Source organism: Aythya ferina, assembly GCF_964211825.1.
Source record: "Aythya ferina genome assembly, chromosome: 5".
Classification (NCBI taxonomy): Eukaryota; Metazoa; Chordata; class Aves; order Anseriformes; family Anatidae; genus Aythya; species Aythya ferina.
The window spans coordinates 41250797-41278749 of NC_140301.1; the positions used below are offsets into that span (position 1 = coordinate 41250797).

General features: G+C 43.6%; 1 protein-coding gene and 1 long non-coding RNA gene across 2 annotated transcripts in view; one reads left to right on the forward strand and one right to left on the reverse strand.

The window, feature by feature from the left end:
• The window catches only part of LOC311438161, a 34831-nt gene extending 11474 nt beyond the window's left edge, over nt 1–23357 (reverse strand). Inside the window, exons 1-2 of the long non-coding RNA XR_014693950.1 lie at nt 23300–23357; nt 16239–16392 (exon numbers count right to left, since the gene is read on the reverse strand). This is a non-coding gene — a long non-coding RNA (uncharacterized lncRNA). The remainder of the gene's footprint in view (nt 1–16238; nt 16393–23299) is intronic.
• NKX2-8 (NK2 homeobox 8) lies at nt 22373–24561 on the forward strand. Its single transcript, XM_084522288.1, has 2 exons — nt 22373–22843; nt 23784–24561. Exons 1-2 carry the CDS (start codon nt 22678–22680, stop codon nt 24326–24328), a joined length of 711 nt encoding a protein of 236 aa, XP_084378414.1. The 5' UTR covers nt 22373–22677; the 3' UTR covers nt 24329–24561.
• The last annotated feature ends 3392 nt before the right edge of the window (nt 24562–27953 follow it).

Consider the following 27953-nt stretch of genomic DNA (forward strand, 5'->3'; position numbering starts at 1 on the left):
TATGTAAGAGAGATAATAAGTCAGATTTATGGCTAGGTTAGGAGAGGTGGTTGCACCGACTCTTACCTCCCATCAGCTGAGCTGCAGTAGCTGAGTGTAAATTATCACTGTCCAACTGCAAGGTAAGATGTGTTAGGTGTTAAGTCACCTTCATGGGTATGTGCAGGGCTTCAGCAGCAAACACAGGGCTGGAAATTCTTCCATCCTTCTTCCCAATGTTAGAGAGAGGAGATTGACAGGCACAAGGAGACACCTACTTCATTATTAATGACTGATGATAGGACATTTTATCTTGCCAATCTGCAGAAGAGTAAGCTGGTTAACATATGTCACCTCCTCTGCAGGTAAAATTATCATAAACTTATTTTAGTTATGGAGCCAGAATTGGATCTATGACTAAGCAACTTGCCAGAACTATACAGCTGACAATATTGGATTAGTTATTAGAAAAAAATAAAATACCCAAGAGATACTTTTTGATGAAGACTAGATAGATACATACATACACAGATAGATACCTACGCAGACGTCCACACACAGAAAGTGACCAAAGAAGGCTCATGTTACAGATTCCCTTTATCACATTAATGTTTTAGGGCTAAGGCTGACGTTTATAATGTTTTCCCTTATTTGCCTCAGGCATGATAATTCCATGTAGCAGTGTTTAAGGTTATGTCTAAAACACGTCTTCTTCCCTCCCCTGCTGCAAGCAGGCACTGGCTGATACTGTAGGAACACCTGTGTGTTACCAGCTTCTGCACATTTAGTGACCATTGAAACTTCCAGACATGTCCTTTCTGCACTTTTTTATTGGTTAAGTTCACAGAAAACCCCCTTAATTATTTCATAATGCCTTCATGAATCAAGCTTTTACAGTGCAATTCAAGTTGCAGTAAAATAAGTGTGCTTCATATGGTAACAATTACAGGCTAGATTTATAAAAGCATCACACACTGTTTGCATTGGCTTTTCTAACTGCTTTATTCATAAAACAGTGTTAATGCACCTAAAATAAATTCACCTTCCTTCTGAAACTCATTAAACTCTTGTGTCTCTGCACAGATAATTCTTTGGTTGCCATTTAGCCCAGGAACGTGTCAAGTAAAATAAGGATGATGTGTTCCTGCTCGCCCTCTCTCACTATTCAGCCAGCCAGGCAGGTGTATGAGTTAGGCATGGCTGGAGCCAGGTCTACACTGTCTGTGTCTCACAAAGTTTCCAGTTACAGACATCAGGGATCATCCACAGCAGACTCAGTCCTCCCAGAGAGCAAAAGGCTGAATTACCACAAGGATCTATCTATCCAACTATAATAGGAAACCAAGAAGAGTTTAGCTTTGAAATTCTAACACTATCCCATAATTTCTCATCCATGTTACCAATTCAAGTCTGCTCCCTTCCAGTGGCTTCAATGAATGTCAGCTGTACTCACACATCTGTAAGATGTTGTTTATACCTGCAAGTCTAGTGGGGTCAGAGAAACGTAGAAGTGGTATAAGAGAAGCCGCTGCGTTGCCTTGCTCTAAGTTACAGCCTACACTATACGGAGGCCTGCAAAAATCTTCAGACAGCACCAGAAAATTGTTTTTACACATCATGTTTTATTTTTGTGGAAAATCAAATAAGATTTATTTTGTAAGAAACTTTAGTTTTCTTAATTAATGCAATCTGACCTTTAAAAAATCGTTTTTAGCTTTCCACTAGTACGATAGATAATTTTATTTTCTATTTTCTTGTTCCTCTTTCACAGCTTTTTTATATATACATGTATATATATGGACATACACACATACAAATTTGTTTAACGTTTTGTAGAACATGGTATCATAAAGAAGCAGTAAGATTGGAGTTTTTGCTGGAGACTGCATAAGCAGGATATCACTGCTTTTCAGCTTAGCTTTCCTCTGAAGATCCATAGAAATTGTAGTCTTTCCTACCAAATACCAAGTGAATTTCCTGATTGGAACATGTGATCAGCTTGGAAAAAGCGTGTTTTTGTGCAATCTGTTTCCTGCCCAAGTACAACTTTGCCTTTGGCTAAACTAGCACCACAAGTCATAATCAATTAAAGTTCTTGTTTTTCCTTTTGGAACCAAGCGCTCAAGCTTTTCGTGTGAAAGTCTTAATGGCAGGTATATGTGTAAGTGTGAATGTTTTCCTATGTCATTCATATTAATGAAGCCCTGCAGGTGTATTTGGAACACATTTTTATTTTCTTTTATTTTTCTTTCTGAAGATCTCCCCCCCTGCCACCCCCACTCCCCAACATCTGCATATAAAATCACATTTTGTGGCCAATCTGGAATTCCATAACCCTGATCAGACCATGAACTTGTACCTACTTTAATGTCTGTTCTGGAAAAATACTGCAGGAAAAGACTCAAACAATTTATTCTGTATTAGAGAAGAAATACACTACTAAATGGGGCATAGAAGTACTCCTTCAGATTGACCTAATCAAAAAGAATTTGTTTCATCTTCCTACACTTGAATAATAGATGTTGACAAAGCCTCTGAATTATTTGGCTTCAAGTCTAACTGAAACTTCTCCTAATGGTGAATATGAAATAAATGTTACAAATGTGGCTCAGCCTTGAGCAGCAAACTGAGAATTCCCTACAAATAGGTGGTAGAGCAGCAACTCCTGTAACTGAAGTTTCTAAGGTTTTCTGAAATAAAAGCAAAGAAATCTGATAAGAAAGTACATGATATTTCCCAGAATTAATATTCCCAGAGAGCTCGGTAAGCCTATTGAGATCAATGGAAAGGCTTTTCATCTTTTCTCTGGGATTTGTGTCAGTATTCAAATTTTCCCACAAGCAGCGTGGTTCAAAGCCTACAAACATCTCTTCCTGGACTGTTATGAAATCTTAGTCCAGGAATTTGGGAGGAGTAACACAAAAGAGCTAGTCTAGAGAAGTTCTTCAGAACATTGATAAAACAAGATTCACTGTGTTTTAAACCCCCAAATTAACAAGGAATTAAATTCCAATCAGTAGCAAAGTAGAAAAGTGAACCTCCCTCAGAAAAGCTGACATTAATGGTGATTTAACAGCATTTACAGGTTGTAACCATCATCTCACAGAGCTAGACATTCTGCAAACAGTTTTCCTAAAGCCACTGCAAAAATACTCTTTCTTAGACCGCTCAGGCTGGAGCACCATACCAGTGTGTGCTCTTCTCTTCCTTCAGAGTTGCCTTTGTTGGGACATATCACAGGCTCCTGCTTCCTCTCTTGGTTCCATTTAAGGTTTAAGAAGCTTCATGGTTTCCTGGTCTCACAGTACACAGATTCAGTGGTGCTACATTTACTGGAGCTTTTAAAAGTAATAGGAAGAAGTATTCACTAACAGACCAAACGTCCAACCACTCCAAAGTAACGTGTCTCCAACAGTGGCCCAAAATAGGTGTGTGTGGAGGAACAGAATAAGTGAGAGCTCATGTGCTGCAACAGAACTTTAAGAAGGAAAAAAGAATAAATAAATAGGTAGATAGATAAAAATCCAAAGCTTAAATTCAACACCCTACTGTCTTCTCGGAAAATAAATAAATAAATAAATAAATAAATAAAAATAAACACAATAATGTGATTTTTGTATTGCATTATTCTTTATATGTTTTAGGGGAGGTACATTATGGAGTAAAAGATCTTACAGTTTCATGTTCCTCTATTATTTTTCAGCCTATTGTCTTCAGGTGGGTTTGCAACAATCATGCTACATATATGCAACATATAACAGTCATGCAACATATTTCTGCATCTGTACTGGGAAATCTGATGTCCATGCAAAGTAATTGTGATAACTACAGTTTTTCTGTGTCTCTCTAGGGGCCCTGTGAGGTGCTCTTTCTATCTGGGAGGTCAGAGATCAGAGCAGCTCTATTGTAACAGGTGGTGCTACCTACCCATGTGCGGTGTTTGAGACATAGTCAAGAGATGTATTATCTAGATCAAAACAGAGAAGACCAAATATTTATATATATATATATAATATTATTTATAGTGTAAATTATTTTTATTTTTTCTGTGCAGTCGACACTGAGTCATAAACCTGGTTTCTCCACTGCTTTTTACCTTTTTTATAGTTTCTTACACCCATGTGGAGGAGGGCTGTAATCTGCTTTCACACTGAAATGGCAGTGGCTTTGTATCTACTTTACACAAGCGTATAGGATTTTTTCAAGACGGAAAGCGCTGAAGATTCAAGCATTGGATTTCGGCAGCAAGAAATGCAAATTAGTCGTATTGATCCTGGAACAAGCAGAAGGGTCTGGACCACTGCAGCTGCTTCAGATCAGCAAATGTGCCTTTACTCATGCCACAGATGCTTCAGCCTTTTGCCTCTAGAGGGGGATAGATACCTGCGTAGTGTTTGTAGTGCCATGAAGGCAAAAACACAGGCCAGATCTTCACAGGGACAGTATTTTCTGCCAAGTTCCCTGTAAACGATTAACCTGGCAAATATACGATATTTACTGGAGCTGGAACCGCTGATCTGTGGGAATGCATTGTAGCAATCCCTGCTCTGATACAAACTGGGGGCCCCTTGGTATTACTCGATTTTCTGTTTAGATTGTGACTGCAGGCTTTGAAAATGGGCAAAGAATGGTCCTGAAAATCTGCTCATGTATTTGCTTATGTGCTGTCCTCAGAGCCTCACTTCTCTGTGTTGGTGTTAAAGCCAGGAGGTGTAACATGCTCTCCTGCCATGTCCGCAAGGGCATGCCTTGCTCTATGCCTGCTTGAGAGTACAGGAGCTATAGTGAGGTGTTTGGGCACCAAGGGGGTTACAGTGAGCAGAGGAAGCAGAGCAAAGGCGATGCTGCTCCTGTGGGAATGTCTGTCCCACAGCTTCACAGAAATGGTAAGTGGCAGGATTGTAAATGTCTCTGTTTATGCAGAATATAAACAGAAGTAATGATTATAAATAATTCATCTTGCTTTTCTCATTCCTGCCTGCCAGTCAAGACAGATAAGGGAAAAGAATGACAGCTAGCAATGATATTGTATATAAATTATCTCCAGATGGAAAAGGAATTTAGACACTTATTTAGAATTTCCAGATGTTTGGAAGCCTTGGACAAAACATATGTGTGTATAAACAGCATGCCTGGAGGCGTCAGACTGAGCACAGCCCTGCTGTATGGCTGCCTTATGCACATGCAACAAATCTGATGTGCACACACCCTGCTGAGGGTACTGCAGACAGGATGGGCAGCTATGCACCAGCTGCTTGGTGGATCTGCTCCATCCTACAAGTGCTGGGCCCAGGAACACCTGCTACACAGCAGATGCATATAATTTTGAGACCTGGATTCTCCTGAAGAAGGTGGAAATGGTCCTTCATTTGCAGGCAGTAGAAGCACCAGATCTCTCAGAGTCTGTCCAGGCCATGGGTAACATTTACAGCTTGTATTTGCTTGGGATCCCACAATGGGATTTTGATGTTGTCAGCCAACATGCAAAACTAAAGGATTGCAGAAATTTTGATGACAATGAAAAAATCTTTCTGCCCCAGAAAAAGCCTAGAGTTATTGAGAGGAAAAATATTCTAATCCCTGTGAGTATAGGAAATAAAATAGCTGCTATACTATAAGTCCTGAAATACTGTCTTGGTGGACTAAGATGCAGCTACAGCAGAATCAAATTAGCTTTAAATTAAAAATAAATAAATAATCAATGTTCCTGCAAAAAAAAATAATTCAAAAAAAATCACATAAAATGTCCCTTTTTTTTTTTTTTCCCCTGCAGAATTTCCAGTGTTTACTGTTCAGCTTATGGGAGGGAAACTTAAAAAAAAAAAAAAAAAAAAAAAAAAAAAGAAAGAAACTGATGATTTTTCCTCTCTATCTCTTTTTTTTTCCATGATGAGTCATGAAGAGTCAGCTCAGGCACATGCAGACTGTACTCTGTATTGCTCTCCCCCCCTTGATGCCCAGAGCTCAATACCTTGTGTTTCTTTCCAACAGCCTCCATTTCCTTTGTGCATTCCAGAGCACAGCCCTCTTGCTGGCAATGGGGTCTTTCTGCCAATGTGAGAGTGAAGCTGACATAACACACATGCTGTGTCAGTTGGAGTTGATATTTCAGAAGTCCCTCTTCTGGACAGCTTTGTGCCTTTATTCACCTACTTTACCCTCACTTTCCACCACCACCTCCTCCTTAAAGGTTTTGATCTTCCAGCAAGAACAGGGAAAGAAATTTTAGGGTTTCCCACAAATTTTATTAAGATTTGAGCCAAGTCAAGGAAGTGTCCCTTACTTTACTACTGAGGCTTTCATATTCAGTAGTTCTCTCACCCATGCAATGTTTGGCTGGTTTTGGACACAGTAAGATTTTAAAGCAGTGATCTGTATCCACAGCACAAAGATTTCCCTCCTTATTGCTGTCTTTGATGCTTCAGCTGATTCCTCTTCCAAAGGTCATGAATTACCTTACAGAAGTCAGAACAAAATTTTGGCTACATTGACTCCTTTGATCTCAACCTGTTATATTGAAAATCTCAGTTATCAAGAAAGGAATGGCAGTTGAGTTGCAGAAGTTCACAATATCCCTTTTTCATTTACTTCTGTGACCTTGAACGGCCAAGAAGGCCGATCACTATCAATGACAATGACAGCAAGAACTCTCCTAGGCTTGCTAAAATTCTTCCTAAGGGGGAAAAAAATTAAAATTAAAATTAAAATTAAAAAAAAAAAAACAGTCATAGCATCCCTAAGCATTCCCAGGTTTACTTCAGAACTGCTTGTGTTTTGTTTGTATATATGCTTTTTTGACATGAAAGGTGACATGAGGCTAACAGAAATCAAAGGTAAATTAGGCCCAATTTATTTTAAAGCAGTGCTGATCCCATAGAAACTATAACTGCAAATAGTGTTTTAAGGCAGCTTATATCATATTTGTTGGGATGAATCATGATGGAATAAGAAGAGGGTGAACCAACAGAGAAAAAACATAATGGCCATTTTTCCATTCTCCTGAAAAAGGGCTTTCACACTCTTTTTTTAAGATTAATGTCAACCACTCAGCTTCATATATTATGTCCTCTTCATTTACTTGTTGTAAATTGAAGTATTTTATTTATTTATTTATTCTGGATAGAAAAGTCTAGAAAGGCTTGGTGGTGTCAGGTCAGTCTATCTGAGGTTGTGAGACAAATCTGGTTGCCTGAATTATTAATTTATGTAGCTTTACCTGTCTGAAAACAAAAATACCAATTTACTCTGGTTCTGAAGTAGTTTATGGCCCCTCACAGGGCCTAGGAGGAGAGATGTTCTGGCAGGCTGGTTCACTGGGATCATGGCATGGAGCTGGGTGGTGGGGCTTTGGGCAGCATGATGGGGATGAGGCTAAAGCAAAAGAGAAAGACCATTCTCGTGTAGTCTGGTGTGTGGGAGAAGCCCAGAGGTTTCCTGGGGTTTCCTGTGACTAGTAGAGATGGGAGCATGTGGCATCCTAATGTGCATGGGGTACAAATCATGAGTCTGCATGCTTGAATCTCATCCTGACACATGGAGACTGGATGTGTTCAGGTATCTATCCTCTGCAAGCACCTGTCCAGAATGAAAGATCAGGTTACTTTACAGTCCATTTTGTTGGATGGTTTCTGTTTTAAGCACTGTTTTAAACCCGAAAGGAGTGTAGTCAGGCAAAGGAAAATACAGACTTCCATAATGTTTAAAATTGAAGGTAAATCTCTCAACTGCTCTGTGGAGAGCAGTTGTCTCATAGGAACTTGTCGAACTCTGCCTTACAGTGATAGTCCAACCATATTTTTGGTATGAACAATCACTGGTTGGACAATATTTATTTTTATTAGATCAGAAGAAAATTTGGAATTTCTGTTTCCTTTACTTTAAAAAATAAAATTCTTCTTGCTTAAAAAAAAAGGCAAAATTTCTTGTGACGTGAAATACCTCAAAAAGACATCAACAACAAGCTTCAATCTTTTTGTGTTGACTTCAGTGCGTACAGTTTAGAGTATTTTATTATTTTGCTAGAGTCAAAACATTACAGCTGAATTGAAGTGTTTCAACTGTAGAGAAGCAAAGCACTTCAAGCTGATGAAATGAAATATTCTGATATTTTTCCACTGAGCAATTTAGGTAAAATGTTAGAATCCTAGTGAGTCTCCAGACAACAAAGAGCCAGTAGTGGACTGCAGGAGGATGCATGGAGGGAGAGCACATTGTGGATCCATAGAAATAAATGGAACGGAAGGCTGACAAGAGCTTTTTACTTGCCAGTCTTAAAGGACCTTGTGTGGGAAGAAAAGATACTTTAAAAACAAGCACTTCTAGGATTCCCTTTCTCTGTAGTTGTCTTTATGCTGCCATGAAATGTTTCAAGTTGTTACAAAGAACTGCAGTAAGGGTGAAAACAGACTGTTCACTTTGCGTGTCCAGGGTCCAACTGCCTACTTGTCTGATGTATGAGCCTCTAATGTCTAGGTGCTTTTTTTACTTTTATGCCAGCTGGCCTACTCTAGAAAAGGCAACATAATATTTATGCACAGAACATGTACAATAAAAATCTAAATTCATTTCCCTGAGCCCTCCTTCTTTGAGCTCCGAACCGATTCCTGGTAAAGGGCATTAGCCAGTGGCACATATACCACTGGCTTCAATTAAACTTCCATGCACCACAAGAAGAACTGTTTCCATCAACTCATTTTACTGAAGATATTCTTAAAAAAAAAAAAAAAAAAAAAAAAAAAAAGTGCTGTTTAGTTCTAAATCACTGTTGGACTGGATTGATCTCCTTCACAACCCAAGTGACATGGGACTGATTATCAGAGGAAAATATCTGAGCTTCATTCCTTGAAATATTTGATGTTGCTGCTGTTGGTTCAAGCCAGTAGGCATAGCAAGAATTGTTATTTTCTCAACAGATGGTTTTAGGAACTACAGCATCACCCACCATCTCAGTTTGTCTTTCTATCTTTCTAAACAGGATCTAGTGGCCAAGTTGCAGGAAAACGTCAACCAACTTCTTCCTGTACAAAGCAGCAGATTCCCATGAAAAATCTCTGCTATTCATGGCATTTAGGGCTCAGCCAATATTTCTTATTGTCCACTGCCCTTTCATTTGAGCCCTCTGAACAATATTTATTCTTCAAGGCTGGAATGTGATAGTATATTACTGTAAAAGATAGAAGTGCAGATTGTTATTTAAACTAAGGGCCTTGCTTTGCCAATGAACATCAAAGTATGCTAAAGTGGATACAAACACAGTGCAGATGCACTGGAAAGGCGTTTTATATTGTCAGAGCAAAGGGATGAGGCCTTTGTAGGGTTGGTGAGTCTCACAGATTTATAGTAATTTGATTTTTTCTTTTAAAGCCCCAAGTCCTGACATCACATGAACATGAAAGAAACTCAGCTTTCAAAAAAGGTTCATTTCCAGCTTTTGTGTTGGAAGGATATTATTCCCCAAAAGGACATTAGGAGCCAGGTTGTCCATTACAATATGATTATAATTAGCTCATGATTAGAGGCAAAAGTATAGCATGTTTTTTGTATTATATCTGAAAAAAAAAAAATGTTGAATGTACTTGAAAATATTTGCTTGTGTAGTGACCTTAAGCAAAGATTATAGTGAGGGTAATATATTGTTTCTGCTGCAATTATATCATTTTGAACCATGTAACTCCTCTATATATTGATGTTGAACGCTAATTATGGTAGTTCTCTTTAATAGGCTAAAATATGTCTGAGGTTATGCCCCAGGCAAAGAGCTGGAGAGGAAAAGAAGTTCAAAGCTACAGACATAGAAATCATGCTGCTTTCTTGCAGCTTACTGCTTTCTTGGAGAAAAGGGATGACAAGTAATATGGAAAGAAGACAATGGAAAGAAAAAAGCCAGAGCCCTGACAGTGTCCTTGTTTCCACTGGTTGAATGGACATAACCTGCTGACAGTACACTCCGGAGAAAAATTCCTACAGGCTGTGCATAGCCTGCAGCTTTCAGTATGTTGTTATTCCTGGTTCCGTGCCCAAAATGCCAATGTAAACTTGGCCCTTGTCAGCTGAAATGTATTTATACCATTTTAATAACAAGTGTAACTTTAAAGCATCTTTTTAGGAATGGACACACAAGTTTATTACTGCAGATTATAGAAGATGTAACCTGGCACTTACCACCTGTGTCCCAGCTGTCATGACATGGGATGGTCACACCTTAGGTGACAGGGAAAAGCAGAAAATAAAGAAGGGGGCAGGGAAATTTTCTGAACTGAGAGTGGAATTTCCATTTAGTGCAATCTTTCTGCAAAGTTCCTGTAATCTAGTTGCTGCAAGGCCTGATTCTCATCTCTTTTATTTATTTGCATGGTGTAATTTTCTGGCCATATGGGACTGGCTTGGGCATTCATCTGGGCTGGCATTGGACAGTCAGTGCTGGAGTGCTGCTGGACACAGAGGAATGAGCTTTGGCTCTTACCTTCCCTGCTGCTCTTTGGCATGCAGCCTGTTCCCATGACATTATCTGAAGCTGGTGATAGAGGCTTTTGGTTTATTTTTAAAGCAATATTTTCAAGCAATTATCTTCCAACTTGCAGCTATAGACCTTTATACTCCCAGTCTAACAATGGCTTGTTTCTGTAAATCCACTTGTTTAAGATTTCCCTCATGTGTGCACACTAAACACATTGTTAACCTTGACGAGCAGTTAAACACTTAACCAGCACTGCAAAATTTCCTCTCATTTTCAAGCATTGTAAGCCTTCATTTCTTGTGTCTGTTCTGTAAGCCTGGCATGGGAAGGCAATAAAGGAAAGAATAAAATATCTAGAGCCAGCAATTTAACTGGTTTAAATCAGTGTAGCTCCATAAAGTCAACGGAGATATAGAGATATACACACACTCTAAATCTGGCTTTATGTAAAAAAACCCTCAGTACTTACTGGCTTTCACAGGTCTAGCTGCACTTTATTTAGGTTTTACCTTTTGTGCTATGGGTTGTTTGTGGTGTTTTTTTTTTTGTTGTTGTTGTTTGTTTGTTTGTTTTTTGTGGATTTTTTATTTGTTTGTTTGCTTTGAAGAGAAGACACTACTTAAAAGAGTATTGGTAGCATATTAGTCAATATTGATTTTTGGTGTTTCAGGTTGTCATAGACACCTTGCATAAATGCATTAAATTTCATGCTGGCCAGTGAATATAACCTCTTCACAAAGGACTAAGTATCCATTCTCTAGCTCTGTATTGTACTACTTTGTTTTATAGCTCATATAACTTGTGTGGTTGGACTGGAGATGCAGAAGAATAATCTGAAGATGCTCTGAGCCAGGCCCCTTATGACTAGGTGAGGTCTCCAAAACATAGAACACAATTCACAGGCCAGTGATAATCAAATTATGGACCTTGAGTTTCTGGACCTGGAAGAGGAAAATGGAAAATGTTGCTGTGGTGGTTACTGCACAAGTGAAAAACCAGAGTGTATGAGGATCAAAAAATGAGGCAGGAAGAACACAAACTTAAACACTCAGCATACAAAGATTAATTTCATAAAATAAAAGCTGGAAAAAATAAAAGAGGCAAACAAGGCAGTACAGGAAATCTCTAAAAATGTTGCTGTTGACACTAAAGAAAGACAGAGAATATTCTGGCTGCAGCTGCAATACAGCTGTCACATCCAAACAAATTAAAACCCTCTGAGGAGGGTTTTAGACACAAATACATAATAAACTATAACATTAATTAAATGAAGCAGTCTCTTTTCTCTGCATCCCAAGCTGAATACTTATTTAGAGTGTGAAAAAGTAGCCTGGGAGTATCCAGTTGAAAAAATACCTTTATGAGTGCAAGGAAGCTTAAAGTCTGCCCTTGTGGGTTTCAAAACATATCTTGTTACTGTCCTGCTGCCACTGCACAAATTAGATTTCTCCCCTGTTTTTCCATCTCAAGATGGAAAGACTCCTGATCACAGAGCCTGAGATTCCTGATTTTGGTGACCTAAGCAATCAGAAGGTGCATAGATACACTTTTAAAAGGAAAGCTGCAGTATTTCCTGGCACTCCAGCTTGCTTGCTGCATGGTATTTCAGACAGCGCCATACTGCAAGCGCAGCTGTGGTTCTGCTTGCTGCTGGGGGGTTGCTTACATAAACACCCCCCCCCCCCCCCCCCCCTCGGGCTCCCAATCCTATCTCAGTTGCACTTGGTGACCGAGAAAGTTTTGCATTTGTTATAAGGTGCTTATGCTGATTCCCAAAGCCATTGAAAAGCAGGGTCCGAGTTACCTTTCTGAGTTAGTGACTCTTTACTCTGCTGGTCACAGGCTGAGGTCAACTGATACAGGTCTCTGTGCATCCTCAATACTGAAATGCGTCACTTTGGGTGGTCGCTCTTTCAGCCATTGTACACGTGGCCCCCAGTGTCTACAGGCAGTATCGGCGCTGCTACCTTCCCTCTGGTTAAAGTCTAAGCTCAAGACACAGTTGTGCTTGTCAGCTGGGAGCTAGATACAAATTACTGTGATTTCTAAAGAAGCAGCACCCAAGCTCCTTTTACAATCTTTTTTTGTTTTTCCTTTTGTGTTTTGATATGTGTTTGCAAGATAAGGCACTAAAAATACTGTTTCCCTTTTCTCCTTTGTTATTCCTTTTTTACCTTCTATTTGCAAATGCAATTCCCTCAGTGGTAAAGCATGATAGGATGCATAATACAATGATTTGAGCACAGGTGAACTTTTTTCTACTCTAAAATAAACTTTTGTTATGGACCAAAGCACAGCATAACTTTACAAAACACTGATTAAATACATAAAATAAAACAGCTGCTGCTCTAAGCAAACTTGAAATACTTATCAAATTAAATATGGATCATACAATATCATGCTGACTGTTTAACCCTAAATGACTACTAAATCAATGCAATAGATCATAATTCACAAAAGAAGTCAGCCTCCTGAACCCGGTATTATTAAATGTTACTTTAAATTCCGTAAATCTGTTTGATGTTGAGCATAATATAAATGATTATATGAGGTGGAAGTTTAACTGTATTGTTAATCAATGGATACTTTTTCTGACTGAATGAGGAACAAGGAAAGAAAGCATATTAAAAAGAAAAAGAAAAAAATATATATATCAAAAAAGGATTGGAATGTCTCTGCTCCAGAAATAGTAAAGCAGCTTTGTTTCACTGTTGTAACAAATTCCATCATATGAAAACTATTTGGTTACTCATTATTAAAGGTACACCACAAAATGTCTTGGTAATAGAGTGTTGTCATGTGATAAATATATCTCACTTTGAAATCTTCTCCATAAATGCCTCAGTTACCACAGCTTCCATTTAGCTGCAGAGGGCTGGCAGGAATGTTTTGTTTTAAAATTAATCATCCACTGTTCTTCCTTCCTGTCAGGACATTTAAGAACTGCTGTATGAGGGAGAAAGTCTTGGAGTTGTGTTTTTTTGTTTGTTTGTTTTGATTTGTTTTTCTTTGGTGGGTGGGTGCGTGTGTGTGTATGCAATGCCCAAGACCTGAAGCAAGAAGGGATATTTCTGAAGTTGATTTTGGAAATATTTTGAGAATTCCAGTAAGAATTTTCACTGAGCTGCAGTACCCCAGATGTAAATCATTCTGACTAACAGAAGAACTGACCAATACGTCTTAAAAGTGATTAGTATTTGTCCTGCAGAAAGCTGAGAGATTATCACAGACAAGATGGCCAGGGATACTACTTACAAGTATTCTAATTTAGGAAGGATGTCAGCACACAACTGATCAGCAAACAAATTATAAGATACTTCAGCAGAGTTCAAAACTCTGTATATGGAAGAAAACAGCTGATATCCAACCTTTCTCTGAGAACAGCTTGAAAAGGAGGGCAGAGATGGTGAGGGTCAGTAGCCATTTATTCACTGTTAGTTACTGTGTATTCCTCCTGCCTCCTGACACTCTCTCCTCCCATTTTCACTTACCCTGTGTGTTTAGGACTTGTTTGATGCATGAGCCAGCATCTTTGTGAAGCCTGCTGGGGGAATTTCTGTCTGGTTCTGTAGGACCAGAAGCAGACAGACTGCCCTGGTTTGGCATCCACAGAGTTTCAAACTGCTCACCAGTGCAGGCTGCTCCTGCCCACTACAACCTCAAGGGTAGTCAGCTTGACTCCAAATCATCACACAAGTATACTCAAAGCCAAAAATGCACACACACACCTGAAAGTATGTGAGTATTCATGAACATTAGCCTTCACAAGGCACTGTGGCACAAGCTCAGCAGCCATACATCACCGTGGAGCTGAGCTTGAAGCAGGGAGTGTAGAGAACTGCAGTGCAGGTGGTGGAAAAACACACTGTATTTTCCCACATTGTTAATTTCTGTACATCAGTAAATGTTACTATCTCCATTCTTTTAACCGTGTTACTGCCTGGATGAAAACTTTATGAGAAATCACTCCTGGACTTTTTACGGGACCTTCAACAGTGGCATTTTGGAAGCAGTTACATGGTATTATGTCACTGGGTCTGCAGGTGACTAAAACCTCAAAATACCCCAATACATTTTCTTCTGAAACATTCTTGCAGCAGCTGTTTCCTCACATGATTCATAACTTCTCTGCCTTAAGAACTGCAACAGTTTAGATAGCTTAGGTGAACAAAAGCACACTGCACACAGAAGTCTGGATCAGAAGCTTGCAGTAGTGTGGGTCAGGTAGTGAGTCCATTATGAATACCTGTCCTGAGTGCCTGTTTAGAGGTTTTGACAGCATTTCATATGATTGACACACTACAAGAATACTCGCTAGTTACACAATGCACAACCACAGCAGTTGTATGAGATGCTTTAATAAAATCTGACATCATCTTATAGACACATAAATAGATAAAGGAAGCAAAACCATGTGGTTGGAGCAGGAGAACTAAATAGGTTTTAAAAGTCCTCCGTTCTCATCTAACCTGTACTCTGTCAGACTATACAGCTATCTTGCTAGAGCTGGACTTTGATAATTACTGCACAAAAGAAGGTTTGAGAAAATCCCCTGGGGAGACATTTGTTTTCTCACCATACCTGACAGTAGCTGCATAAACTGATGGCCAGCTGTTTCAAATAAACAAATCTATACTTGACCCAAACTCTATCTGCCTCATTGGAATCCTCATTGCCCCTTGAGGCTAAGAAAGCATAATGACAACAGAATTAGGCCCAAGGCCAAACTCCCTGATCACAAGATAAGTCATTTCAGATAAGTCATGTCTGGAGACAGGCTTCCAGCTATTTTCTTGTAATCAAGTGTTCGAGTCTGGGATTGTTTTGAGGATCTTCAGATGCTTTGCTGCTCAGTTTGGTGACTAAACAGCATTTAAAAAACTGCAGCAGGATTGAAAAATTGTCATATAACCTAATGGTTTCTTAATGTAAGCTCTGATAGTATGGAGGATATACAACACTTGATGTTACTGTGAGAAAACGATCACAAATAAGACTTCAAATTAAAGCTGTCAAGAAAGAAAAATGGAGGCAAAAAAACAAAAGCTAAAATGTGGGTTGAGAGAAGGGAAGAAAAACAGAAGAGAGCTGTGGAGACAGACTCTGAGGAAGAAAGGAAAATAAATCATCTACTGTGAAGTTTAAAGACTATTATTATGTTAAATAATGAGCACCAAAAGTGTATATACACACTTCCATGTATAAAGTACATAAACTTGGATGTGTGTGGGTAGATGATTATCAATTTGAAAGATTGTTTCATATGAAAATATGCTACAGCTTCGTGCTGCACAAACCCAAAATAATCTTCCTTACTACTTATATTTGTAAGGGCAAAACAAAAGCAAACAAACAAAACAAAACAAAAAAGCCCAATATCAAGTCAGGGCAAAGCTGAACAATTCAAGTGCAGACTTCAAATTACATTTGTAAGCGGGGACATTTGAATTTGGGGTCTGGGGCCATGCACAGTCAAAAATAAATAATAATAAATAAATAAATAAATAAATAAATAACTGTTTCTATTGTCAGCAACTGGAAGTGATTCCTCTGTAAAGTCCCCCACACAGTGAGAGCCAGAACCGTAACTTCTTGCACAGCCAGAGCCTCTCTGCCATTTATTGTGTGCTGTGACAGAGCAAGCACTGCTTCACCCAGCTCAGTTCTCTTTGAGGCAGCAGTAACTTCACTCAACAATTTAAAAGTCAATAGTGTGCAAGTGAAAGCAGAATTCAGCTCAAGGGTGGCAAGAAACTGTGGACTGCAATTTTAACATGGACTTTCTGTGTTCATATATTTTTACCTGCAGTACCAGAGATAAATCTTGCCATTCTGGAAACATTTTGATTTTCATCAGACACCTTTTCTCTCGCATTTGCAGCTGGGAGCAGTAAGTGCCTTTTTGGCCCAATTTCCTAAAGAGCAAGGCTCACACAATCTTATTTTCTGCATGTCATCTGGAAAAAAAAAAAAAGTCTCAAACAATTTCAATAGATGGTCAGAAGTCTCAACATCAATTATGATCACAGGAGTTTTGTGAAACCTAATGGCTTGAGAGAAAGCCCAAATTATTGGCTGACTAACAGAAAACAAATATTTGGCTTGGCAGCAGCCTACCAGCCAGTCAGCACATGTGACAAGCAGCCAGCTATCATGCACCCAGCCAAAGTACTGATATCTCTGGGTGACTTGGCACATCACAGAGGAAGGAAATAACATCTTATAAAAGTGATAAAAAGAACTTTTTTAAGTTTATAATTTTGGCTGCCAGTTTTATTCTAATAGAGGCTATATATCAGAATTTAATAACATTTGGCCAATGAAGAACACTTATCAGAATTTAACAATTACTTAAAATGCAGTTGGTATGTTACAGTGCAGGACAAAGAGTTACGCACTAAAATCCAATATAAACTTTTGCAATCATTCAAAGGACAAAATGCCTTCATGCCTTTGTGAAGGTTTGTTGAAGACAATGGTATTGGTGAACAGTACAGCTTCCCTAGGGGACAACTCTGTCCTCTATTGCAGTTTCTCAACTGCTTAAAGGCTGTGTTTTTGTTTTACTGTGCACCTCATTTTCCTAGCACCATCTGTTTCAGTTTTGAAGCCAAACTCTCAAAGGGCTTTAGGCATCTCGTGCCCACTGAAATGAAGGAGTAGTTAGGTGCCTAAATTCTCAGGGGGACTGGGACGAGGTCACAGCCTCTGCTCTAGTCCTGTCCCTTTCAAGGTCATCAGTCCTCTGTGGTCCAGACGTACTACCTAGACCCCTGAGCATGAGCATCTTGCACAGATGTGCTACAACAGGGAGGGGAAAGGTCCCTGCAGGCTTCAGCTGTGGTAGTGCACTCTGGGCCTGGGATCAAGTCCTTTGCCCTTCAGCTGGAAGGTTATGCAGGCTGAAAATGAAAATTCCCGTCCCTTCAGCCTTTCCTATAATCTGAGGTCAAAGGAGCCCAAGGGGAGGAAAGCACAGGCAAGTGTGAAGGCATGCTCATGTCCTCACTGCATGGAGCCACACCACTTTGCCTCCTCACAAACTCATCGCAGAGGAAAGAGGGGCAAGGAGAGCTTGTCCCTTGCTGCTTTGCTTGCAGTCCATTTGCAAAATCCTCCAGGATGATCACACAGAGCAAATGAAAAGCTCAATCCTGAATCCTCTAGTGGTGTGGGTAATCCCTGTTGCAAGGAGTAATATCTCTTGTTTAAATGCAGAACAGAAAATTGAGGGGTTCAGAGAAAGTGTAAGCCTTGGATAACATGCTTTGTATGCATCAGATTTAAAAATTATTTATTTTTAATAAATGAGCTCTGTAAAACCAAAAGGAGGCTGATAGGAGAGGGAGTCACTATTTAGGTGGAGTGGAAATTAATGCAGCAGAAAATGATAAGTTTCAAAAGAACCACGAAAGAAAGAATAATAATTAAATTTTGCTGAGGTTTTTGATAGGTCGAGGTTGATGTATGCATGTACTTAGGTTGGGGAATAGTAATGAAAAGAAATAAAGGAGCTAAAAAAAAAAAAAAAAAAAAAAAAAAAAAAAAAAAAGTTGTAGCTTGTTAGGAAGTTTTAGTAAGTGGAAAAAGCTACAGCCAAAAATAAACAACATACTCTACTGAGAAAGAGAGACAAATGCAATATAGACAAATATACGGAAACCAATCCTTCCTGTAGGGAATACTACACTCCTTTCACAATACTGCCCTAATCAGAAAATGTACCATAATGAATGTCAGCTGCAAAGAGAAAAGACAGGAGCTTACGATAAGATTCAAAGTTAAAGCTGCTTAGTTGTTGAGAGGGAAAGGTATTATTTCCAGGCGATGACAAAAGAAAACTGTAAAGTTGTGAGAATTCTCATTACTGGAAAAAAAAAAAATGAAGTAAATATTTTATATATATATATTTTATTTTGTTTATATAAAGGTGGAATCTTGTCTTTTTTAAAATCAACTCTACAATTCACATTGAATTCTGTGAAATCAGGTTTTCCTTTTAGTGAAGCCAAAGTTCTCAGTGTAACATCTCACAGATATGTTGTGTACAGAATGAAATTTTAAAATCCCGTATTCTAAAAAAAAGGAAGCTCTCGGTGAGGGATTCATTTGCCAGGCTTTTTTGTGCTATTTGCAAAGTCATTCATTTTCCATGCCTCATTGCCCGGTCACCAGCCTGCCGAGGTGCGTAGTCTCGGTAGCTTTTGCTAAAGTAGCCTGGAAAATTCACAGCAAGGCGGCTTCTCCACGCTGTTAGCACTGCCCCTCGCTCGTCTGGGTTTGTGCTATGGAGAGCTCCTCCTTGGAGCTGGAACTGCATCGGCTAAAGCCAGAATGCCGCTTTTCTTGATGCAAATCTTTATTTTTCCCCTCCTCTGCCGAGGCGCACAGTCACGAAAATTTCACCCGCGCACCCCGTGTCCATCGATCTGGGCAATCTGCTCTGCGAGCCTCCACTGCGCACAATAAATAAAAGAGGGCAAGAGAGAAAAAGTCCCCGTTTTCTCAGGTGGTCGGAGGTGTTTTTAGCAGCCCGGCTTCCCCGGCTGGAGAGGGACCGGCGGGACCGGTGGGGAGGGGAGCAAGGCAAGAGCACGGCAGGAACCCCGACGGGAGCGGGGCAGGTCCGAGCCAGTCCCGGGATATCCCAGAAGGGCAGGGCCACATCTCGGGCTGGAAAGCCTGCTTTTCCTGCCCTTTTTCCCTTGAGCCTCAACCAAACACGCTCGTCGGCGTGCGGGATGAAAAAGCGCTCTGTGAATAACATGGAAACAAATAAACTTTTCTTTCTATCTTTTATTCTTTTTTTTTTTTTAATATTTTTACTTGTTTGTTTCTTTACCCTCTAGGAAAAGCGAAAATTCATTCAGAGGCGTTGGAGGGGGTCCCTGCAGAGGATCGGGGGCTCGCAGCCACCCTGCTCGGTCCCACGGAGGGCACCCAGGGGGTGCCGGGCGCTCGCCGTTCAGGGGCACCGAGGGGCTGGGGGGCGAAGGGGGCAGCAGCAGACGGGCCTCTCGGTTAAAGGATGCCACGGCGGGGGTCCCGCGGAGGACAGAGCTCCTCCGGGCCCGGGGCCGTCGCGTCCGTCGAGGGGTGAAACGTGACCCGGCGGACCTCGAAATGGGGCCGGGCAGCCGGAGCTGAAAAGTGTCCAAGTCAGTCCCAAGCAAAACAAGACATGAAACATTTCAGGTTGTTACGTTCTGCCTTTGAAGAGAACTATTTCCCGCAGATAACAATGCGTAGGTATATTTAGATAGCTCGGCTCGTCCAAGGAGAATGTGTCTTGTGCTATTTGAGAAAAACTCTAAGAGTAAGTGCAAATATTTGATGCTGAAGAGCTCTTAAGGCTTGAAGAGTACCATTTACTTATTTCTACACATCAGTGTGGGCTTAGGATGTTAAATAGATTAAAAGGCTAAGAGAGGTCACTGAAGTAGACTCTCTTTCTCTCCTCCCGATTTTTTTCCTTGCAAAGTTTTTGCACTTTCTTTAGAGTGTCCTCGGCAAACTCCCCTTAAGAGCCACCTCGGATACTGTATAAGTTTGTGGCTCTGAACGACGGCCCCCGCCCCTCCCCTCGCCGGCCCCCCGAAGCCAAGCTCCAAGCGCAGGCATTCAGCAAATGTTTGCCCGCGGGGTCAAGATTTTAATAAGCACTCCTGGCCTCTTTTGCTCCCGGGGGCGTCAGGAAGCGAAGGGCAGCAGCGGCGCTGCCCGGCAGGTGAATGCGTCCCTACCTGGCCCAGGACCCGCGACGCCCCCACCCCCGGCCGCCGGCTGCCCCGGCGGTGACACGGGGAGCGGGGGACCGGGGGGCGACAGAGGCCGCGGGAGGAGCCGCTCCGCGGAGGACAGCCACGTCGCTTCAATTTAATCTCATTTAAAAAGACATAACTAATAAATTTGTATGGACGGGGCTGCCGGAGACGTAAAGCAGAGTCGATAGTGGTTCAATCCCATTGAACCCTATTGAAAACCATGACAACAAGGAACAAGCTCCGATTTATCCCGGAGAGTTAAAGCACATTGTGGGAAGGCGTCAATCACCTATTATTCCAGATCTGAACAAATGCAAAATCTTGACTGGAACAAATGCTTCCAACAGGTCCGGGACATAGGGCTACATTTCCCTTTTGTTCACGGCCTAGCAGTTGGCATGTATTTGTGCTCCCCTCGCTCCGACCACCCAGGACGGCTGGGAGGCTGTGCTCCAAGCGAGGAAGATAACTACTGTCACCAGGCACGCTTGATAGGTGGCTGCAGTAATCACGGCCTGGGAATCGTTTATATGGAGCCTGTCCAGTCCTGGAGAAATATGCAGGAAGTTGGCCAAATGGAGCCTTGTGCCCTCTTCATCTCGCCCACAAATCTCTCCGATATAAATCTCGCCCCTCCGCTGTCATTATCGCTCTATTTACATTTTCACGGGGAAGTGTAACTGCTTCCAGAAGCGCCGCACGGAGCCGGGCGGGGAGGGGCGGCGGCGGCCGGAGGCAGGCGGGGAACGGGGCCGGGGGGCGAGAGCAGGGGATGGATAACTATAATCTATACACAATGGGTTAGAGATGTCTGTTTGGACAGGGAAATCTGAACCAACAAAGCGGCCGGCTAGAGGCGTATCTGCATGCGTATCTGGGTCGCCGCTCCGAGGCGCGCAGTGCGTCGCAGGGTTTCCCGCAATTTCCCCGACGGGGCTGCATTGTGTGCACCTTGGCCGCCGTTCAAGCCCCCTTTCCTGACAGGTTTCCTCCATCCACCCGGGCTCGGCTCCCAGCGCATCCCGAACGGCGGGCGCGGTGGGGATGGGCGGGGGGCGCCCCGGTCTCTGGTATCTCGGCTTGAGCCCCACTGTGCCTTGCTGTCGCTTGTGTCTCTGCCCTGCGGCCGAGCCCCGAGCCCTGCCACTGCGGTTCTGCAGGCGAGCAGTGGAGCGGGAGGTGCCATTTGCGCTCACCGAGGCTGGGCGAGGGGCCGGGGCCGCCCGGAGAAAGGTTGCGGGGAGGCTCCTGCCCCGCGCATCGCGGAGGGGACCGCGGAGGTGATGCCGCCGGGGCTGTCCCCTCCGCCGGCCGCACCCCTCCTGCCAGGAGCAGAAAATAAAAAGGGGGGATCCGGGGCGCCGGGTTTGGTTGCTCCTGCCTTTGGCAGATGAAGCGGCGCTCGGCGGGGACGCGAGACGCGCGGATAAATAAACGCGCCGCGTTTGATCTTTTTCTCCCTCTCTCCCAGCTGGAATCGTTTCAGTCCCTCACACACAGCGCCCGAGGGGATGTTCTTTGGGTTAGCGCAACGCAAAGCGATGCTAACAAAATCTCCACCACCCCGGTTTTCACTCACGGACCGAACGCATCGGGCTCCCCGTGTTTCCGCAGCCAAGCTCACCCCAGTACCCTCCCCGAGAAAAAGGTGCACCTTACATCAACAACATGCTCCGCAGAGGCAACAAAAACGGAGATCCCATCCCCTGAACGCACACACACACACAAACACCAGCCTTCCCCGCGGAGGGCACCGCCGAGGTGTGAAAAATCCTGGGCTGAGGGTCGGAAACCTGTCAATGGCAAGGGGAGAAGTGGAGGTAGCACAGCAAACAGCCCGGCTAAATAAAACAAATAACAACTTAAATTCCTTCCAGGTTTAAAGAGAGGGAAAGGGGGGGGGGAGAGGAATAAAGAGGGAGAAGCAGGGAGGAGGCTCTGCGGATGTCCTGGGAGGATTCACTTTGTCTGCGGATAGAAGGGACGCTGGTGGCTTTGGTGGCGGATGGAGGGGGGTGGTTGTTGGTCATCCACATGCCACCCAAGATGTTATTCACTGCTAACAATTACCATTATCTGTCCCCACTTTTGGCTAATCAGACAGAATATGTAATGATGAAGCCTGTTTCCTGCTGTCTTTGGGAGGTAACGGGTTATTCTCTCATGGGGGTGGTGGGAGGGGGGGGTTACACCTACTCCCATTAGGGCTTTAGCACTTGACTAATTCAGGTACTTAGCATCCTATAGACAGGGACGGTTTGAAAGCAGGCAGTGTTTGCAGTGGGGAGGACTGTTTATATAAACAGGACACCTCTGTAAACGACACTAATATTTGGGGTTAGGTGGCGATGGAAGGGAAGGTCCTCTTGAGCCCGGAGATTCCCCAGTAACTGGGCGCAGTCCCTTCCTCTCAGTTTTTAAGGGAGGGGGTTTGGAGCTTTGGGAAGATATTTTTTGGGGGTGTGGGCACAACCTACCATGGCCACATCTGGCAGGATCAGTTTTACAGTGAGGAGCATTTTGGATTTACCAGAGCAGGATGCACATAGCATAAAGCAAGCCTCCGACCACCACCACTCAGCGGAGAACTACGCCGGCTCGTCGTACGGAGGGTGGATAGAAACAGACAGAAATCATTATCCCTGTGAGTATGAAACGGACAGGAGTTCGCCATCTCCATGCAGCTCTCTTTTATTTGTTCCCCCGTTCCTTTGGGGAAGATGCGAAGAAGTGAATTGCCAGCGTGCGTAGCCTACAGAATCGGGGGAATCCAGGCTGGGAATTTTATAGAATATTGCTGAATTGCAACAATGAAACAGCAGGAACATCCCAGCCACGAGCTTAAGAGAGAAAAGATATTCTCCCCTAGGTCTGTGCATGTTCCCGGCTGTGGCAGAAAGCTAAACCTCAGGCTGTGTCCGCCCGTCTCTCTGCATTTACCGTTTAAGCTCGCTTCTCGGATTCCTTTTTTTTCCTTTTTTTTTTTTTTTTTTTTTTTTTTTTCCTGTTTCACTGTTGCAAGAAACCCTGCCTTGTTGCGCTGGAGGGCTTTCAGGTCATCCCACGTACCCTAGAGGAAAGCACACGCCCAGTGCCTCACCTCTCCAGGCCGCCACGGAGCGCGCCCTGGGCGCGACCGCGTCCTTCCACGCGTTTCCCACCGCGGAGGAGAGCAGCCTCCGGCTCAAGCCCCCGGCTAGGCGGCACGTTTCCCTTATCCCCCCACCCACCCCCCCTACAAATCGTGCCGCAGCAGTACAGCGCTTCATACAGGCGTGTGGTAAGGGGAGAGCCCGTCCGCTGGCCGGACGGAGGATCCCCACCGGGCTTAGTTACACGTGGAGCAGCCGGAGAAAAGTGGCGGTACACCGACTTGGCGGCCCGAGCCCCCGCGTTAGCCCTGGGCCAGCTCCCGCCAGCCCCTCGGCCGTGCGGGGCTGCGCGCAGGGGTAGTGGGTTCATCCCGCTCGGGGGGTTAGCCCCGACCTCTTCCCTGCCACCGGGATTAGCCCGGCCGGGGCTGTCCCTGCGGGGGGCGAGGCGGCCTCGGGGACCCCCTGTCTCTAACTCCTCGCTGTCCCCAGCCTCCGACGAGAGCGGCCCGGAGCTGAGCCTGCCCGACTCCACCCAAAGGCCGCTCCCCGCCCGCGGCTCGGAGGCCGAGAAGAAAAAGAAGCGGCGGGTGCTCTTCTCCAAGGCGCAGACGCTGGAGCTGGAGCGGCGGTTCCGGCAGCAGCGCTACCTCTCGGCACCGGAGCGGGAGCAGCTGGCCCGCCTGCTCAGCCTCACGCCCACCCAGGTGAAGATCTGGTTCCAAAACCATCGCTACAAGATGAAGCGGGCGCGCAGCGAGGGGCCCGGCAGCCCTCCGCCGCCGCGCCCGCCCGCCCTGTTGCGCCGGCTGCTGGTGCCGGTGCCGGTGCTGGTGCGGGACGGGGAGCCGTGCCGGGGCTGCCCCGCCAGCCCCCCGCCGCCCGCCGCCCGCCCCAAGCTGGGCTGCGCCCTGGCGGGCTGCAGCGCCCAGGCCGCCCTCTCCGTCCAGGGCTACCAAGCCTGCCCGCCCGCCCTGGGCGTCTTCCCCGCGTACCAGCACTTAGCGCACCCCGCCGTCGTCTCCTGGAGCTGGTGACAGCGGCGCCTCGCCCTCCGGGCCGGACTCATCCCGGGGGCGCCTGGGCTGCCCGCTCCTCCGCCGGCTCGCCCGGGGGCACGGGGCCCGGGCACGGCTTTTGTAAAACCTCCGCTCCCCCTGTTTCTTTCTGAGAGGGTTCCCTGATAAAAAATAATAATAATGATCCTAGCGACCTAGTTTATTTGCAGATAGTTTATTCTTCCGGTGACTAATAAAATGATTTGGGGCGAGTTTTCTTTATTTTTTTTTTTCCCGGCGGAGAAGTGTATTTTTGACGATTAGGGCTTTCGTTTTGGATTACCTCTTGCGCCGTAAAAGCTTCTCTTGCCAGCGGAATTTCACCCACTATTTCTTCTATTTTACCCACATAAGCCAACAAAGGGAGAAAAAAAAATTGGGGCGAGCACCCTACGGTACTGCAGGTGCCGTTTGCTATGCGGGCCCGGGGCCGCTGGCTCCGGCAGAGCAGCAGCTGCTTGCTGTCTTTTTCAGAGCCTCTAAGGCCAGGAGTAAGCAAATTTTCCCGTTGGTGCACATCTGTTGCAAATCGGCTGGGGAAGGATGGCCAAGAGAAAACAGTGAAGACTTTTAACGGCCTGAGAGTTGTGCTTTGAGACGCTTGGACGAACTATTGATTTTATTATTTGGGGAAAAAAATAGTCATATAATAGTCCTGCTAACTGTGAATGGGGAAAACCCCTCAAAAATAAAAATAAAAATAAAAATAAAAATAAAAATAAAAATAAAAATAAAAATAGAAAAACCAGGTCTCCTTCAATTATGGACTAGACTCACAGCATCCACCCCTCTGGCGGGAGCCGCAGACCAAGAACCCGGAGGGAGTATCTGCGGGTGAAGACCTCGCGGGGACTGATGCTCGTCGAGGAAATGTCGAGAAGCGGGACCCGCAGAAGCTTTTGTTGTTGTTGTTGTTTTGGTTTGGTTTGTTTTTCCCGGAAGACAGCAACTTTCCAGATTTGCCCCTGGGATGTGCCGTGCAGTGACCGCATCCCGGGCAGCTCCCGCAGGCAGGGATGCGAGGTGCTTCGCGGGGATGCTTCGTGGCTCCTAACCCTGCTTCCCCACGGCCGCATCCCTTCCGTGAGGTCCTGCCGCGACTCGGAGTCGCCCCTGACCCCGTGCCGAAGGATGAGACCCAGCTGCAGGATGGAACCGCGGGGTCCTCCCATCCAAATCCCCTCCCAGCACCGTCCCACCGCCACGCTCGGCCGGGGGACCAGGTGCCAAGGGGGATGCAGGCCGGGCCGCGCTTCGGACACGGGGGAATACAGCCTCCGTGTCACCTGTTTTTTTTTTTTTTTTTTTTTTTTTTTTTTTTTATTTTTATTTTATTGTTGTTGTTGTCTTTTCCCTCTTCCTTTTATTTTTCCTCCTGCCATCCGAAATCTTTTTTATCTTTTTCCCTCTTTTTTTTTTTTTTTTTTTTTTTTTTGGTCTCAGCTGCTGGCCACCTTGTCTCCCATATGGATGGGGTTATCTTAGAAGAATCTCCCAGAGAATCGCTCCTTAAACCTTCTTTTGTCTTGGGAGTTGAAAAGAGCATTGTTGTGCTTGAAAAGGACCTAGACAAAATCCGCACTGTTTCAATTCAGGACTGTTTAATCAGTCCCTAGTGACAATTTTATGGGTTTTAGGCGGTACAATAGTATCTTTTAAAACCTTGTGGCCTTCATGAAAACAAAGGGTTTGAATTTTATGGGCTTACAACTCCAATTAGAACAGTGCCAATGTGTATGGGAGATTATCAAATTTGTATCATAAAACCCCTTTATAATAAATGATTGCTGGAAGCTAGGGGGAGGGGGGCGGCGGGGAGGATGGGGATGAAGGGACCCGGACTTCAAGCTCCGGACTTTGTCGCATGTAGTTTTAAAAGTGCACATGCTGCTCTTCATTTTAACTCTTTGAGACCCAGCTATGCAGCAGGAGCAGTCGTGGAAATACCGTGACTTCTTCATTAGAAAAGGAAACAAAGACAGCAGGAGAAGCCCTCTCCTCCCCAGCCCGAATCTACCCTCCATCAGCTTGCCGAGGGCTTGGCCGCATCTCAGCCAAGAGGCGCTGGGGTCTTTCCAGGCTCCTTGGCTATCTGGGCTGCTCTCCTGCCCTGGAGACCACACGTGGCCCTAGGAAGCTTCTGTGAAATAGGAGGTCTTTATTACATTACATTACTGCTTTCACCAGTTACTGGCTGTATAGGCAATGGCAAGGGGTATTACAGTGACCCTTTCTCTCCTCTTGCCCTCCCAGCCCCAGGCTGCATGGACTCCCACTAAGGACCTGCTACAATGTCCCTGATGTGGGGTTCTTGAAGCAAAACAAGCAGGTTCTGGGCATTGCCTTTTACCAAACCCGGGGGGTGGGAAAGGTGCAGTTCCTGATCACTAGCAAAGGGCAAAGCCCTTTCAGGCTGACGGACAGTAAGCACAGCATAGGTGTAGGAGGACAATAAAGTCAGGCTTAAGTACTGAGACAAGCAGCTCCCTGAATTGGTACCTCCGGGTAGAAGGAAGAATGTATTAAATAAGAAGTCAACTCAATAGACGATGGAAATTTACAGTAAAAAATCTTGAGAAGAAGACTGAGCGGGACTGAAAATATTGTGTTTTTGTTTGTTTGTTTGTTTGTTGTGTGTGTTTTTTTTTTTCCTAATAGAAACAAATGGATCCATCTACATTTCAAGTGTATTAGCTAGGAAAATTGATTTGCTAACCTAAACAGTGTTTAAGCTGTATCTAGGAGATAGACTTGACAAATGTTACTGGTAACGAATTTGAGGCAAAAAACTTATTGTCTTTCAGTGTATTTTCTGTAACTTTGTTTTGGTTTAGTTTTTAATAAGACAGGAAATCATGGTTGTGTTTCTTTTTGTGTTTTTGTTGTTTGTTTTGTGTATGGGGGTGATTTTATTTTATTTTATTTTATTTTATTTTATTTTATTTTATTTTATTTTATTTTATTTTATTTTATTTTATTTTTTTATTTTATTTTATTTTATTTTATTTTATTTTATTTTATTTTATTTTATTTATTTTATTTTATTTTATTTTATTTTATTTCTGTAAGGGGTGAATGCACACACAATCTATACCTTTTCCCCTTTTCTTTTGCCCCATCCATTTTCACTGTTACTTTCACCCTGCAAACAGGACTGTGATTTCACTGAAATTAATGAATAAACATGTTATGATCAAGACCTGAATGCCATCCTCAGCTAATGAAAAGCATTGCTAACATCTTCAAACATCTTCCTGGGTGCTTTATTCTTATTTAGTAAATAAATAGACTTTGCAAAAGCCCAGCCCCGTTTCAGTGGGAGCCCCTGGGCACATGTTTGTTAACTCAGAACCAAGGCATCTATCACTAGACTTTGTTTCCAGGAAATGGACAATAGGTCAGGAAGAGCATATGATCCAGTTTCTATGTTATAATTTATGAGCCATTTGTGTCCCTGCCAATGCATGTCCATCATTAGTCCCTGGATATATACATAACACATTTTAAAAATTACAACAAAAAGAAACCGTAACCTCTCAAGCAGAACACTGTTGAGCACCAAAATAAATTTATTTTCTTTACCACTGACTTATGAAAGGCTCCT

Bases quoted from the DNA above. Each gene is read 5' to 3' on its own strand.
- NKX2-8 (XM_084522288.1), top strand. From the start codon at position 22,678: ATGGCCACATCTGGCAGGATCAGTTTTACAGTGAGGAGCATTTTGGAT. The intron at 22,844-23,783 runs GTGAGTATGAAA...CGCTGTCCCCAG, and splicing joins AGACAGAAATCATTATCCCT to CCTCCGACGAGAGCGGCCCG.